Source organism: Stegostoma tigrinum, chromosome 17 (genome assembly GCF_030684315.1).
Source record: "Stegostoma tigrinum isolate sSteTig4 chromosome 17, sSteTig4.hap1, whole genome shotgun sequence".
NCBI classification, from domain to species: domain Eukaryota; kingdom Metazoa; phylum Chordata; class Chondrichthyes; order Orectolobiformes; family Stegostomatidae; genus Stegostoma; species Stegostoma tigrinum.
Genome location: NC_081370.1, coordinates 56,992,786 through 57,009,293, shown reverse-complemented (window position 1 = coordinate 57,009,293; position 16,508 = coordinate 56,992,786). Strand labels below are relative to the sequence as shown.

Sequence of the window (16,508 nt, the reverse complement as noted above, 5' to 3'; positions counted from 1 at the left end):
CTGGAATTAAGAATCTAATAATGACCGTGAATCCATTGCCGTTTTTTGGGAAAAACACAAATGCTTCACTCATGTCCTTTAGGGAAGGAAAACATCCTTACTTGTTCTGGCCTATATGTGACTCCAGAACCACAACAATGTGGTTGACACTGAACTGCCCTCTAGGCACTTAGGGATGGTCAATAAATATTGCCTAGCCAGTGATGCCCCCCCCGCATCCTGTGAATGAATAAAGAATATGTGACACTAATCTCATAAAGTCTCTAATTATGTTTTCTAACCAACCTGCTCAAAAATGTTATCAGTTGGATGCTATACTCCAGGATTATTTGTCAAGAAGTTACCATTGTACCATCAGAATCTCTATTTCACTATTCAGATAGTTTCCAATCAGTTTGTTCAGAGATGTTACTATACACCTTTGGAGCAGATGGGATTTGAATCGAGGTCATCTGGCTCAGACATAAGGACACTCCCACTGTGTCACAAGAGCTCTCAGCAACTCTCTTCTTCTGAAATCCTCTAGTATGACCTCTAGTATATTCCTAATTTTAATTCCTCCATTGTTGACAACATTGCCTTCATTTGCCTTGCTTGAAGTATACCCTCGCTGCACCTCACTTTATCCCTGAAAAACATAGGAACATAGAAGATAGCAGCAGCAGTAGGTCATTTGACCCCTCAAATCTATGCCACAATTCAATATGATCATGGTGATCATCAATCTTAATACCCTAATCCCACTCTCTTCTCATATCCTAGATCTCTCCAGCTACAAGAGCTATATCTACCTCCTTGTTGCAAGCATGTGATGTTCTGGCCTGAACTATTTTCTATGGTACCGAATTCAACAAAGTTGCCACTCTCTGAGTGAAGAAAATTCTGCTCACCTCTGTCCTTAAAAATTTAACTGTTCTCCTTAAATTACTCCCCCTCATTCTGGACTCTCCTATAATCAAGGACCTCCTTCCTGCATCTAACTTGTGTGGCCTCATTGGAATTTAACAGGTTTTTCTGAGATCCCCCTCATTCTTCTAAAGTCCGATGAATACAATCCTAACCAACTGAATCTCTCCTCACACCTTGGTCTTGTCATCCCAAGGATCAATGTGGTAAACCTTTGCTGCACTCACTTTATGGCAAGAACATCCTTCTCAGATAAGGAGACCAAAACTGCGCACAGTATTCCAGATGTGGTCTCACCAAAGCCCTGCATAATTGCAGCAAGACATCCTTGTTCCCGTACTCGAATCTTCTCATTATGAAGGCCAACATACAATTTTGCCTCCTTTACTGCCTCCTACATCTGCACACTTATTTTCAATGACTGTGCATGAGGATAACCAGATCTTCTAGAAATTCAAAAAACAAAAGCAAACACCAGATCCGAAACGTTAACTCTGACTTTTTTCTTCACTGATGCTGCCAGACCTGCTGAGCTTTTCCAGCAACTTGTGTTTTTGTTCCTGATTCACAACATCCGCAGTTCTTTATGTTTTTATCTCCTTGAACATTTCCTTCTCTCAATTTACAGTCATTTAAATAATAATCTGCCTTCCTATTTTTGCTGCCAAAGTGGATAATCTCACATTTATCCACATTATACTGCATCTGCCATGCATTTGCCCACTCACTCAGCCTGTCCAAATCACACTGCTACACCTCTGCATCCTCCTCACAGTTCATCTTTCCACCCAGCACTGTGTCATCTGCAAATTTTGAGATATTATATTTGATTCCCTCCTCTAAATCATTAATGTAAATAGCTATGATCCAAGTACAGATCACTGCAGTACCCCACTAATCGCTACCTACAGTTCATTAAAAAAAATCAGTCCTTATAATCTACATACTTGACCAAGCTATTTCGTCATTTGACCCAATATCTCCCTATGTGACTTGGTGTCATAACTTGTTTTATAAAACCACTGTGAAATGCCTTGAGATGTTTTCTTATGGTGAAGGTATTTTATAAATATAAATGGTTAACACCACTTGACCAATGCTGCAGTATTGAGAATTATAAAATACTATTTAGATACATAATCCGATGACTGAAACTACTGCTTTATTGTAGACACGGCTAGAATGAAATATGGTCAGAAATTTTTTGTGCTGGAGAATATCAAATTTCTTAATGTGCATGCATTAAAAGTGAAAAGGATACCGGCTGTAATGGATTATGATCTTGCAGTTCAGTCACTATAGTCCAAACAACTTTAAAGGATGAAAGCACATTCATTTGTAATTCATAACCTCAAGGGTTGTGCGGGGAAGCAAAAGCAACGTCCATTCTGCATTAAACCCCGCCCACGGCCGACGCCGACGGAACCCCGCCCACGGCCGACGGAACCCCGCCCACGGCACACGACCTCATCGCTCCGCCCACAACCTCCACAGCCTGCAACCCCAGAGGAGACAGCCACACTGAGCCCTGCCACATCTTCACCTTCCCCCCAGACCTCCCACTGACTGAGGACGAACGGTCAGTCCTGAGCAAGGGGCTCACCTTTGTCCCCCTACAACCACACATCAACCAATACCAGTCACGGTTGGACATAGAGCAGTTTTTCCGCCGTCTTCGCCTCCATGCCTACTTCTTCAACCGGGAACCTAACCCTCCTTCCACTGACCCCTTCACCCGCTTCCAACACAAGTCCTCCTCCTGGACACCACCCCCAAGGCCTCCTACCCTCCCTCGACCTCTTCATCTCCATCTGCCGTCGAGACATTAACCGCCTCAACCTCTCCACCCCTCTCACCCACTCCAACCACTCCCCCGCAGAACGGGCAGCCCTCCGCTCCAACCCCAACCTGACCGTCAAACCCGCAGACAAGGGTGGCGCAGTGGTAGTATGGCGCACTGACCTCTACATCGCCGAGGCCAGACGCCAACTCTCCGACACCACCTCCTACCGCCTCCTCGATCATGACCCCACACCCGAGCACCAAACCATCATCTCCAACACCATTCACGACCTCATCACCTCAGGGGACCTCCCACCCACAGCCTCCAACCTCATTGTTCCCCAACCCCGCACGGCCCGTTTCTATCTCCTTCCCAAAATCCACAAACCTGCCTGCCCTGGTCGACCCATCGTCTCAGCCTGCTCCTGCCCCACCGAACTCATCTCCACCTATCTGGACTCCATTTTCTCCCCTTTGGTCCAGGAACTCCCCACCTATGTCCGTGACACCACCCTCGCCCTCCACCTCCTCCAGGACTTCCAATTCCCTGGCCCCCAACACCTCATATTCACCATGGACGTCCAGTCCCTGTACACCTGCATTCCGCATGGAGATGGCCTCAAGGCCCTCTGCTTCTTCCTGTCCCGCAGGCCCGACCAGTCGCCCTCCACCGACACTCTCATCCGCCTAGCTGAACTCGTCCTCACACTCAACAACTTCTCTTTTGACTCCTCCCACTTCCTACAGACTAAGGGGGTGGCCATGGGCACCCGCATGGGCCCCAGCTATGCCTGCCTCTTTGTAGGTTACGTGGAACAGTCCCTCTTCCACACCTACACAGGCCCCAAACCCCACCTCTTCCTCCAGTACATTGATGACTGTATGGGCGCCGCCTCTTGCTCCCCAGAGGAGCTTGAACAGTTCATCCACTTCACCAACACCTTCCACCCCAACCTTCAGTTCACCTGGGCCATCTCCAGCACATCCCTCACCTTCCTGGACCTCTCAGTCTCCATCTCAGGCAACCAGCTTGTAACTGATGTCCATTTCAAGCCGACCGACTCCCACAGCTACCTAGAATACACCACCTCCCACCCACCCTCCTGCAAAAATTCCATCCCCTATTCCCAATTCCTCCGCCTCCGCCGCATCTGCTCCCACGATAAGACATTCCACTCCCGCACATCCCAGATGTCCAAGTTCTTTAAGGACCGCAACTTTCCCCCCACAGTGATCGAGAACGCCCTCGACCGCGTCTCCCGCAACACATCCCTCACACCCCGCCCCCGCCACAACCGCCCTAAGAGGATCCCCCTCGTTCTCACACACCACTCTACCAACCTCCGGATACAACGCATCATCCTCCGACACTTCCGCCATTTACAATCCGATCCCACCACCCAAGACATTTTTCCATCCCCACCCCTGTCTGCTTTCCGGAGAGACCACTCTCTCCGTGACTCCCTTGTTCGCTCGACACTGCCCTCCAACCCCACCACACCCGGCACCTTCCCCTGCAACCGCAGGAAATGCTACACTTGTCCCCACACCTCCTCCCTCACCCCTATCCCAGGCCCCAAGATGACATTCCACATTAAGCAGAGGTTCACCTGCACATCTGCGAATGTGGTATACTGCATCCACTGTACCCGGTGCGGCTTCCTCTACATTGGGCAAACCAAGCGGAGGCTTGGGGACCGCTTTGCAGAACACCTCCGCTCAGTTCGCAACAAACAACTGCACCTCCCAGTCACAAACCATTTCCACACCCCCTCCCATTCTCTAGATGACATGTCCATCATGGGCCTCCTGCACTGCCACAATGATGCCACCCGAAGGTTGCAGGAACAGCAACTCATATTCCGCCTGGGAACCCTGCAGCCATATGGTATCAATGTGGACTTCACCTGTTTCAAAATCTCCCCTTCCCCTACTGCATCCCTAAACCAGCCCAGTTCATCCCCTCCCCCCACAGCACCACACAACCAGCCCAGCTCTTCCCCCCCACCCACTGCATCCCAAAACCAGTCCAACCTGTCTCTGCCTCCCTAACCGGTTCTTCCTCTCACCCATCCCTTCCTCCCACCCCAAGCCGCACCCCTATCTACCTACTAACCTCATCCCACCTCCTTGACCTGTCCGTCTTCCCTGGACTGACCTATCCCCTCCCTACCTCCCCACCTATACTCTCTCCACCTATCTTCTTTACTCTCCATCTTCGGTCCGCCTCCCCCTCTCTCCCTATTTATTCCAGTTCCCTCGCCCCATCCCCCTCTCTGATGAAGGGTCTAGGCCCGAAACGTCAGCTTTTGTGCTCCTGAGATGCTGCTTGGCCTGCTGTGTTCATCCAGCCTCACATTTGATTATCTTGGAATTCTCCAGCATCTGCAGTTCCCATTATCTCCATTCTGCAAGTAATGGTCAAGTTCAATCTCATTGACACAAGAGAAAGAGTGCAATTAGTAACAACATTACAGACTAACAGTAAGAGAATAACAATCTCTAGTTCAGTTCTGAAGTTCAAAAATTGCCTCAAGCTATAGCTAGATTAGTTCTCTAGCAGAAAAAAATATTGAATTTGTCCTTGATGCAGGCTACAGAATAGCATGTTGGCTTAGCATAGACGATCAATATGTTTCACAAAATATTAAAACAGACAGCTTGTTTCCACCCGCACCCCCCTCCATCTCTCCCTCCCACCCCCGTTCATGTATGAGGCATTCAGGGTAATTCAATTTAGTCCCGAATTCTTTTGTGGAAGAGGGCAATTATTTCCACCTCAGTATCTGCTAATCAATTAGCTTCCTGGCAGGAAATGTCTTTCTGGCTGCACCTAAGCCTCACCAGAAATGTGGTGGAAACTTTGAGGGCAGATTTTGGCAACTTCTGGCCGCTAAAAAGGACAAACGAGAAACAGCGTTGGCATAATATTACAGATGCTACAGATCTGCACAGAGGGAAACAATGTCAATGCTTTGGATATGATGCTCCTTTGGATATTCTAAACAGATGCTGCAAGATTAGCCGAGTTTTTCAGGCACCTTTTTTTTATTGTCTCACATCTCCAAATCCACAGAATTTTGCTTTTACTTTACTTCATTTTTATTGTTCGCCTTCCTCCATAGAGGCAAAAAGACGGTCTCCTGAATGCATTTTAAGAATTCAGTGCTGATATTAGCTGATTCTGTCCCTGTGATTTTTGGGATAATTACAATCCTCTCCTGTTACTGGGGGCTGGTTAGCTCAGTTGTCTGGACCAGCTCAGATTCAACTTCTCTCCTCACCTGAGGTGTGACTCTCAGGTTGAGCAACTGCTAGTCATCTCTCTTTCATGAACGGTCAGGATTATAGCAACTCTACTTAATGCTGCTGTTTTATATAAATTTTAACCCTCTGACTACAAAACCTGGCCCATTGTGTTAATGATGTAGTATCTTTAGGATAGTGTCTTGACCATGATATAACTGAATAATAAGGTTTATTCAATTTTCGAATAATTCGTGCGAACCTGGTTAAACACACACATTTCAAAAGTTTATCAGTGATAATGGGAACTGCAGATGCTGGAGAATCCAAGATAATAAAATGTGAGGCTGGATGAACACAGCAGGCCAAGCAGCATCTTAGGAGCACAAAAGCCTAGGCCCGAAACGTCAGCTTTTGTGCTCCTGAGATGCTGCTGGGCCTGCTGTGTTCATCCAGCCTCACATTTTATTCTCCATTTCAAAAGTTTACTCATCAGATGTGGGCACTGCTGGCGGGGCTAGCATTTACTGTCCAAAGGGCAGGTAATAGTTAGTCACATTGCTGTGGGTCTGGAGTCACACATGGTCCAGACAGGGTGAGGATGGCAGATTTCTCGAAGGAACAACAACAATCCAGGTGAGTATTTGCTGGTGATTATGTAGTCAACATTAGGCTAACTTTCTCGTTTCAGTTTTTTCTTTATTGATTTCAGATTTCACAATCTACCGTAGGTTGATAGCCCAGTGGCACTCTCACAATGTCTCTGCCTTCACACCTTTGCAAAAAGCCAGCAGTTTCTGTGATCGTGTTGTTTCAGCTATTTCATCATATTAAATAATCATTTTACATCTCGAAATATCCTTGGAGACTATTTAAGTTGCTTAGTAATATACAGTTTATTATAATTTGGTTTCTGAGGTTCAAAATGATTTTGTTACACTGCTGTGTTGATGTACATCATACAAAATACAGACAGCATTGAAAGTGATTTCCTAGCTCATGCAATGAAAAATTGTAAATTAGAAGTGATATGTATTACAGAACAAGTTAAACATAAACAAATATTACTACTTTAAATCATTTTCAAAAGTGTATCTATCAACCCCAGAGGAGACAGCCACACTGAACCCTGCCGCATCTTCACCATCCCCCCAGACCTCCCACTAACTGAGGACGAACGGTCAGTCCTGAGCAAGGGGCTCACCTTTGTCCCCCTACAACCACACATCAACGAATACCAGTCACGATTGGACATAGAGCAGTTTTTCCACCGTCTTCGCCTCCACGCCTACTTCTTCAACCGGGAACCTAACCCTCCCTCCACTGACCCCTTCACCCGCTTCCAACACAAATCCTCCTCCTGGACACCACCCCCAGGCCTCCAACCCTCCCTCGACCTCTTCATCTCCAACTGCCATCGAGACATTAACCGCCTCAACCTCTCCACCCCTCTCACCCACTCCAACCTCTCCCCTGCAGAACGGGCAGCCCTCCGCTCCCTCCGCTCCAACCCCAACCTCACCATCAAACCCGCAGACAAGGGTGGTGCAGTGGTAGTATGGCGCACTGACCTCTACATCGCCGAGGCCAGACGCCAACTCTCCGACACCACCTCCTACCGCCCCCTCGATCATGACCCCACACCCGAGCACCAAACCATCATCTCCAACACCATTCATGACCTCATCACCTCAGGGCACCTCCCACCCACAGCCTCCAACCTCATTGTTCCCCAACCCCGCATGGCCCGCTTCTATCTCCTTCCCAAAATCCACAAACCTGCCTGCCCTTGTTGACCCATCGTCTCAGCCTGCTCCTGCCCCACCAAACTCATCTCCACCTACCTGGACTAAATTTTCTCCCCTTTGGTCCAGGATCTCCCTACTTACGTCCGTGACACCAACCACGCCCTCCACCTCCTCCAGGACTTCCAATTCCCTGGCCCCCAACACCTCATCTTCACCATGGACGTCCAGTCCCTATACACCTGCATTCTGCATGCAGATGGCCTTAAGGCCCTCCGCTTCTTCCTGTCCCGCAGGCCCGACCAGTCCCCCTCCACCGACACTCTCATCCGCCTAGCCGAACTCGTCCTCACCCTCAACAACTTCTCTTTTGACTCCTCCCACTTCCTACAGACTAAGGGGGTGGCCATGGGCACCCGCATGGGCCCCAGCTATGCCTGCCTCTTTGTAGGTTACGTGGAACAGTCCCTCTTCCGCACCTACACAGGCCCCAAACCCCACCTCATCCTCCGGTACATTCATGACTGTATCGGCGCCGCCTCTTGCTCCCCAGAGGAGCTCGAACAGTTCATCCACTTCACCAACACCTTCCACCCCAACCTTCAGTTCACCTGGGCCATCTCCAGCACATCCCTCCCTCCTGGACCTCTCAGTCTCCATCTCAGGCAACCAGCTTGTAACTGATGTCCATTTCAAGCCGACCGACTCCCACAGCTACCTAGAATACACCTCCTCCCACCCACCCTCCTGCAAAAATTCCATCCCCTATTCCCAATTCCTCCGCCTCCGCCGCATCTGCTCCCACGATAAGACATTCCACTCCCGCACATCCCAGATGTCCAAGTTCTTCAAGGACCGCAACTTTCCCCCCACAGTGATCGAGAACGCCCTTGACCGCGTCTCCCGCATTTCCCGCAACACATCCCTCACACCCTGCCCCCGCCACAACCGCCCTAAGAGGTTCCCCCTCGTTCTCACACACCACCCCACCAACCTCCGGATACAACGCATCATCCTCCGACACTTCCGCCATCTACAATCCGACCCCACCACCCAAGACATTTTTCCGTCCCCACCTCTGTCTGCTTTCCGGAGAGACCACTCTCTCCGTGACTCCCTTGTTCGTTCGACACTGCCCTCCAACCCTACCACACCCGGCACCTTCCCCTGCAACAACAGGAAATGCTACACTTGCCCCCACACCTCCTCCCTCACCCCTATCCCAGGCCCCAAGATGACATTCCACATGAAGCAGAGGTTCACCTGCACATCTGCCAATGTGGTATACTGCATCCACTGTACCCGGTGTGGCATCCTCTACATTGGGGAAACCAAGCGGAGGCTTGGGGACCGCTTTGCAGAACACCTCCGCTCAGTTCGCAACAAACAACTGCACCTCCCAGTCGCAAACCATTTCCACTCCCCCTCCCATTCTTTAGATGATATGTCCATCATGGGCCTCCTGCAGTGCCACAATTATGCCACCCGAAGGTTGCAGGAACAGCAACTCATATTCCGCCTGGGAACCCTGCAGCCATATGGTATCAATGTGGACTTCACCTGTTTCAAAATCTCCCCTTCCCCCACCGCATCCCTAAACCAGCCCAGTTCATCCCCTCCCCCCACAGCACCACACAACCAGCCCAGCTCTTCCCCCCCACCCACTGCATCCCAAAACCAGTCCAACCTGTCTCTGCCTCCCTAACTTGTTCTTCCTCTCACCCATCCCTTCCTCCCACCCCAAACCACACCCCCATCTACCTACTAACCTCATCCCACCTCCTTGACCGTTCTGTCTTCCCTGGACTGACCTATCCCCTCCCTACCTCCCCACCTATACTCTCTCCACCTATCTTCTTTTCTCTCCATCTTCGGTCCGCCTCCCCCTCTCTCCCTATTTATTCCAGAACCCTCACCCCATCCCCCTCTCTGACGAAGGGTCTTGGCCCGAAACGTCAGCTTTTGTGCTCCTGAGATGCTGCTTGGCCTGCTGTGTTCATCCAGCCTCACATTTTATCATCTATTTAAATGATGTATGGTTTAATACATTATCCATAATGTTTTATGGGTCATTTATGGGTCACAGAAAGCAGTTAATACCAAACCATTGTATGGTTTCAAGAAGAAATATGATAAAGCACTCAGAGTTCAGGAGATCCAAGGATATGATGAAAAATGGGAAAAGGTTGCTGAGCTAGATGATTAGGCATAGCTATAATGAATAGCCAAGCAGGGTTAAAGGGTTTGAAATGGATGCCTCCTGGACTAGTTTTCTATGCTTTTATTATATCATCTGTAATGTTGGGAATCTCTAGTAGGCTTTGTAGCACCTCATCAAATTCACTTCAATCATCAATTTTTTGCATTAGTTGTTTCTGAGACTTAGAAAAACACAAATTGGCTGCTGTGTTGGATGCCTAAACAGTAGTGGCAATACTACAAGTTGGAATTTATTAGTTGTAAAATACTTCAAGCTATTTAAGTTCCAAGCAAGGTACTATATGAATAGAAGTTTGCTTCCTTCACACATAATTAATTACTATGTATAGATCCTTTATTGGGGGCAGGATTTTTACCCTGAGGGGGTAGTAGGTAGGCCCATAATTTTATACCATTGGTGGGCACGCGGCTTCTGCTGTGTCTGTCCTGCCTCCTGAGACATTTTCCTGGGGGCCAGACCAGCAACAGCACAGCTATCTGCCTACATGTAGTGAGTAGCCGCTTCATTAAAAGGCCACAAAGGCCGAAAGTTGACAGGAAGCTGGACTTTTCTAGATATCTGCAGGACCACTAAGAGCATGGCAGCTTCCCTGTGCACATTCTAGTTCCTGACCAGTGGGCCAATGCCTCAAAATATTTTAAGGACTGTGTCATCTGCAAATTTTGAGATATTATATTTGATTCCCTCCTCTAAATCATTAATGCAAATAGCTATGATCCAAGTACAGATCACTGCAGTACCCCACTAATCGCTACCTACAGTTCATTAAAAAAAATCAGTCCTTATAATCTACATACTTGACCAAGCTATTTCGTCATTTGACCCAATATCTCCCTATGTGACTTGGTGTCATAACTTGTTTTATAAAACCACTGTGAAATGCCTTGAGATGTTTTCTTATGGTGAAGGTATTTTATAAATATAAATGGTTAACACCACTTGACCAATGCTGCAGTATTGAGAATGCCTCAAAATATTTTAAGGGTTCCCATGCACATCTGGTGACAGCTGAGGCCATGGATTCATTCTGTAATGCTGGCATAACAGCTGTGCCCATTTTGCGCTTCATCTTTGTTAAAATTGCTTAGAGGCGATCCAAGAGGAAGGCGGTCCAAGATGTGACCTTGGGTTGCAGTTTCTATAATGCTGGAAGCTCTGCCATTGGCCTTCCTGCTTCTAGAGGTCAGTTACCTTCCTGGCTTGGAGGGTGAACCTGCCTTTAAGTCACTAAGTGGACAATGCATGTAAAATCCTTATTCTGGATTTTACTGCTCTTGACACAATACTGGAATAATAATGACAACAGAAATCTGGAAAAGTACCTCAAATGTAGGAGACAGGCTAACGCAGGAGTAAGGAAGGCTAAGGGAAGCATGAGGAAAGGACAGGTAGGGGATTGCCTGCATTTGATCCTGACATTAAGGTCCCAATCCAAAATGTACAATCCTCCTCCAGGTCTGAGGGAGAGTGTACATTTATGGCCCTGTCATTGGTCTTTCTGAGTTGGTGACAGACAGTTGTTCAATTGCCCCAAGTCCAGTGGTTCATTTCACCATTGTGTCTGGCAGGGACTTCCAGGATTGTATCCCCAGTATGACAGAAGAATAATGGTTGCAGTCAAATTAGTGTATGAATTGGTTGGATATTTGTAGGCCAGGGTGTATCCATGCAATGCTATGCTTCTTCTAGACAGTAGAGTTCAAGAGTCTGGGAACTATGATTGAAGTAATTTTGATGAGTTGCTATACTAACTGCAGAATGTACACAATGTGCTGGCTGTCGAAGGGCTTGATAATGAATTTATTGGCAAGGGTTCTGATCAAGTGTACAGCTTTACCCAACATGGAGTTGATTTTCTTGTGTGCTGTTTTGATTATAATTATCCAGACAAAGTGATGAACATCCTGCAATCAAAACTATTATAAATATTTTGTTGGCAGATGGGATCTGATTATTATTTTTAAAAGATTATATGCACCCATATAAATGTATCTCGAGCCTTTAAACAAACAATATTTTGCGAAAGAGAAGGCATTTGGTACAACAGCAATAATATTGCACCTGGAAGGAGCAGGGAGCTTAGATGGAGTCAAACAGTCTGGAAAATATTCAGAGAGACCATATGGCTAGGTTTGTGGGTGGAAGAGATGATTGTATCTTTGAATGAAATCAGAGACAGAGGGAATATAACCCGCTGAAGAGCAATAGGCCAATGATCTCTAGGAGCGAGTTCCTACAGACGCTGGAATCTGTATTGAAAACAAAAGATGCTGGAAGTCACAGTGGGTCTGACAGCATCTGTGGAGGGAGAGCAAGCTAACGTTTCGAGTCTAGATGACTGTTCATTTGAGCTGGCGTGAAGTGTAGAGTGGTTAGTACTTATGCAACAGTGGGGGATGGAGTGCAGGGGAGAAAGGGTGCTGATAGCTCAGATTATATGATCGGAATGTTAGAATAGGAGAACGATGGTGTGTCTGACTTCCATCCTGGAAAGAGCAGAAATTCCCACTGGAGGTGGGGGAGGGGAAAGAAGACACGGTTACAGAGAATGGAACAAGTAAAACTAAATGAAAGGGATGGAATGAGTGTGAGATCACACCTAAAGATACTGAACTCAACATTAAGTCCAGAAAGTTGTAAACTGCCTAGTCTGAAGGTGAGGTGTTGTTCTTCTTGTTTGTACTGTGACTTGGTGAAGCATTGCAGCATGCCAAGGATAAACAAGTGAACGCATGAGCAGGATGCTGTGTTAAAATGACTAGCTACAGGAAATTCAGGGTCACACTCGCACACAAACCAGAGGTGTTCTGCAAAGTGTTCACCCGGTCTGCATTTGGTTTCTCCAATGTAGAGTAGGTCACATTGGGTGCATTGAATGCAATAGACCAGATTGGAGAAGGTACAGGTGAAATGCTGCTTCACCTGGGAAGACTGTTTAGGCTCTTGGATCATTAGCAGGGAGGAGGAGAAAGGGCAGATGTTGTACCTTCTGCGATTATATAGGAAGGTGCCAATGGGAAGGGGAGTGGCGTTAATGACCAATGAGGAATGGGTTAGAGTGTCCTGGAGGGAATGATACCTGTGAAATGCAGGCAGGGGAGTGAGAAGAAGATGTGTTTGTTGGTGGAGTTCTGCTGGATTGTCTGAAATGGTGGGGAAATGATCCTTTGAATGTAGAGGCTGGTGGGTTGAAAAATGAGGACAAGGGACACTCGATCATACTGTTGTGAGTTATGGGAAGGGGCAAAGGTAGAAGCATGGGTGATAGGTAGGTGCAGTTGAGGCCAATATTCTCTTCTTCCTTTTCTTCATAACTCCACTTAGCAAAGTGTGCAGCTGAAAACCCACTGAAAGTCATCTTCACCACTCAGGAAGAGTTCCTGCAGAGGGTTTTCTTGGAACCTGCTCCACCATTTGAATTAAAGAGAATTCAGCCTTCTAGAACTAAGCATAAAGTTAATCTTAATAATAGTGACCATAACAACTAACATTGATTGGTGTAAAAATCTATCTGGTTCACTAATGTCCTTTAGAGAAGGAAATTTGCCATCCTTAAGTGATCTATTTTACATGTGACGCCAGAACAACAACAATGTGGTTCATTCTTAACTACACAAGCCTGTCATTCTGTTCAAGCACAATTATGGATGGGCAGCAATTGTTGGTCTTGGCAGTAATGTCCATTACTCATAAAAGAATAAAGGCTTAACTGTTTCAGGAAGTCATCTCAGTCTTAGCAGCTTGTGTGTGAGTAGAATAACTTTGGAATCATTTGGAGAAAACTGTAGATGAATAATAGAGATAACACAGAGTCGAGCTGGAGGAACACAGCAGGCCAGGCAGCACCAGAGGAGCAGGAAAGTTGATATTTTATGTCGGGACCCTTCAACAACCAGAGATGAATGGAGTGCAAGCGAGGTACATACCAGTGAAACATAAATAGGAGGCATCCAAAACTAGTGGACTCTGGATAACTAAGGGTATTGGTGAGAAAACAAGGAAGAAGAAGGAGGCATATGATGCATACTAGAATGATAATAACAATAGAAATCAGGAACAAAATCTCAGATCCAGGAGAGAGGCTAAAGTTGGAATAAAGAAGGCCATGAGGAAGGATAAGGAAAGGATGGCAGGCCATGCTAAAGCAGATGGAAAAATGTTCTTCAAACAGATTAATTGTAAAAGATTAACAAAAGGTAGAGTGTGGCCCAAAAGAAACAAACAGGATAAACTGTTGACTGAAGGAAAGGGTGTGGCAGATGTACTAAATGAACACTTTGACTTCTGTCTTTACCAGATTATAAAATGGTGACAATAGGCCAGTTGAAAATGTGGGTGTTGAACATTTGAGCAGAATAGTTGAAGAAGCAGTGCTAAAAGGTTGGCTGCATTCCAGGGAGAGAAGTTACCAGGCCATGATGGTTGTTCATTACTAGAGTAGAGGGACTTCAGGGTTCAAATGCACAATTATCTCAAGGTGGTCACGCAAGCTAAAACAGTTGTTAAGGAGACATATGTGAGCCTTGAGTTTATAAATAGAGCTATAGAGTGCAAAAGCAAGAAAGTCATGCTACACCCATATAAATCATTGGTCAGACCATACTTGGAGTATTGTGTTCAATTCTGGGTACCTGATTTAAGGACAAATGTTAAAGCCCTGGAGAGAGTGCAAAAGAGATTTATAAAATGATGCTAGGAATGGAAGATTTTGGACACAAAGAAAGATTATGGAAATTGGGTCTTTTCGCTTGGAGCAGAGAAGATTAAGAGATGCTTTGAACAATTTTGACAGGGTAAAGAAGTAAATTCTGTTTCCACTATTTGTCTAACTAGGGGTCATACTTTCAAGATTGCCAGCACGAGATCTAGGAATGACAGGAGGAGAAACTTCTTTATTCGGAGTTTTTGGAATGTGGAATGCGTTACCTGGGAGAATGGTGAAGGCAGATCTCTTAGCAAGTTGCAAAAGACAGCTGTATATATATTTGAAAATGATAAATTTAGCAGGCTATTGAGATAGTGCTGGAGAATTGATCTAGCTGGTTAGCTTATTCAGGAGCTGAATTAGTCAAATGACCTCCTTCTGTACTGTAAAATTCTGATTCAAGACTTATGCTATTTTCATGAGTTTGACTGTTGCATGCAAAAGTACTGTAAACTTATCAGACCTGAGAGCTTGTGTGTGTGTTTATTTTTAAAATATATTTCTGTTTGCATAATCTTTGCATTTCTCTTTGAGTAAGTTGGTCTTTGGTAATAAGCCAGTTATTTGTTGTTGACTGAAGGAACCTGGTTGAGATATTCCTAATATCAAACCTCACAGAGTCAGAGACTTGTATAATTGGGCATATCACCTTGTTCGGTTATATTAAAATTTTATGTGGTCATTGGAGGAGTGAGACCACAAAAGAAAGGAATGATGTCCTCACCCTCAATTGTAACAACATGTTGCAGTCCTAAGCTGTGACAGACTTTCACAGTGTCAGGAGATTAGGCATTTACTACAGCACATATATCATAAATATCGTAACGCCAGAATTATGAACAGTTCTGATCTGGAAGGTAACTGCATGTCTTTTATTTTCCTGAAGGCTTTGGCATGGAGGCAACATTTCTTCTTGTGGTAGGCTATTCACATACCAAAGGGGTTGCAATTTCATTCCTTGTCATGGCTGTTGGTTTCAGCGGTTTTGCAATATCAGGTGAGACAATTTTGAAAAAAACTCAACAAAGCATGCTGTACTTTTTGCTAATTATCTGTCACCTGAACTCTATCTACCTTTAACAATGCTAACTGCATTTCAAATTCTAACCTCTGCAGTATTTTGATTTTGTTAACTATGCTTTACTGTTTAGCATACAATTTCTCAATATATTGTAGCATAAACCAGAAACTGAATCTTCCATATATCTGAAATTGCCAAGTGTCCCTTCACAAAATATCTCATCATGTGGTAGAAAAGAACACTATTTGTATGAGGTGAATATATCCGAGTCAATGATGATGTGGCCAAGAGCCTTTCCATATCAGAGAGCCACTCCACACCATGAAAATAATAGAAGCCTTTCGAAATCCTATAAATCCTGCCCCTGAATGTGACATTTCCCATTTTCAACGTGTCAGTAATAGAGTTGGTTCAGGATGAATTCGTTTGTGAATTAGGGAGGCAGCTGGCCATTTAAATTATCCTTTTGGTACCTGTGTCTTAAAATAGTGTGTGCGGATTAGTCAAGGTAAGAGCAAGTCTGAACCTTGTGGATTCATTCAGATAGACAAGATATGCTTCAGACAGGTAGGATACCCATTTAGACCTGGTCCTGACTCATGTTTGAGGGTGGTAGGCTTCCCTTAGATGGTGTAATGAAACCCTTTGGGAGAGGTCAAGCATCCTTTGTTATTGTTAACAATAAATATTGTTAAAAATACATATTTGTTTGTAACAGTACAGAAACTCATTAAGATCATTAATCGATCAAAGAACTGTTAAACTGTAAAAGGGGAGGCATTCAATCACTATTAATCTCTTAACAAAAACTCTAGAGAGCTGCAAAAGATAGACTTCTAATTAACTCTCTGTTGACATTCACCTGAGGATTTCCGTTAATGG

The 16,508-nt window shown here is 45.7% G+C and overlaps 1 protein-coding gene across 2 annotated transcripts in view; it reads left to right on the top strand.

Annotated features, from left to right (window-relative positions):
* Nucleotides 1-16,508, top strand: part of slc17a6a (solute carrier family 17 member 6a) — a 64,995-nt gene that overhangs the window by 43,411 nt on the left and 5,076 nt on the right. For both annotated transcript variants that reach the window (XM_048546061.2, XM_048546059.2), the window contains one exon: nt 15,492-15,602. In XM_048546061.2, the coding sequence (XP_048402018.1) occupies nt 15,492-15,602 (111 nt within the window). The remainder of the gene's footprint in view (nt 1-15,491; nt 15,603-16,508) is intronic.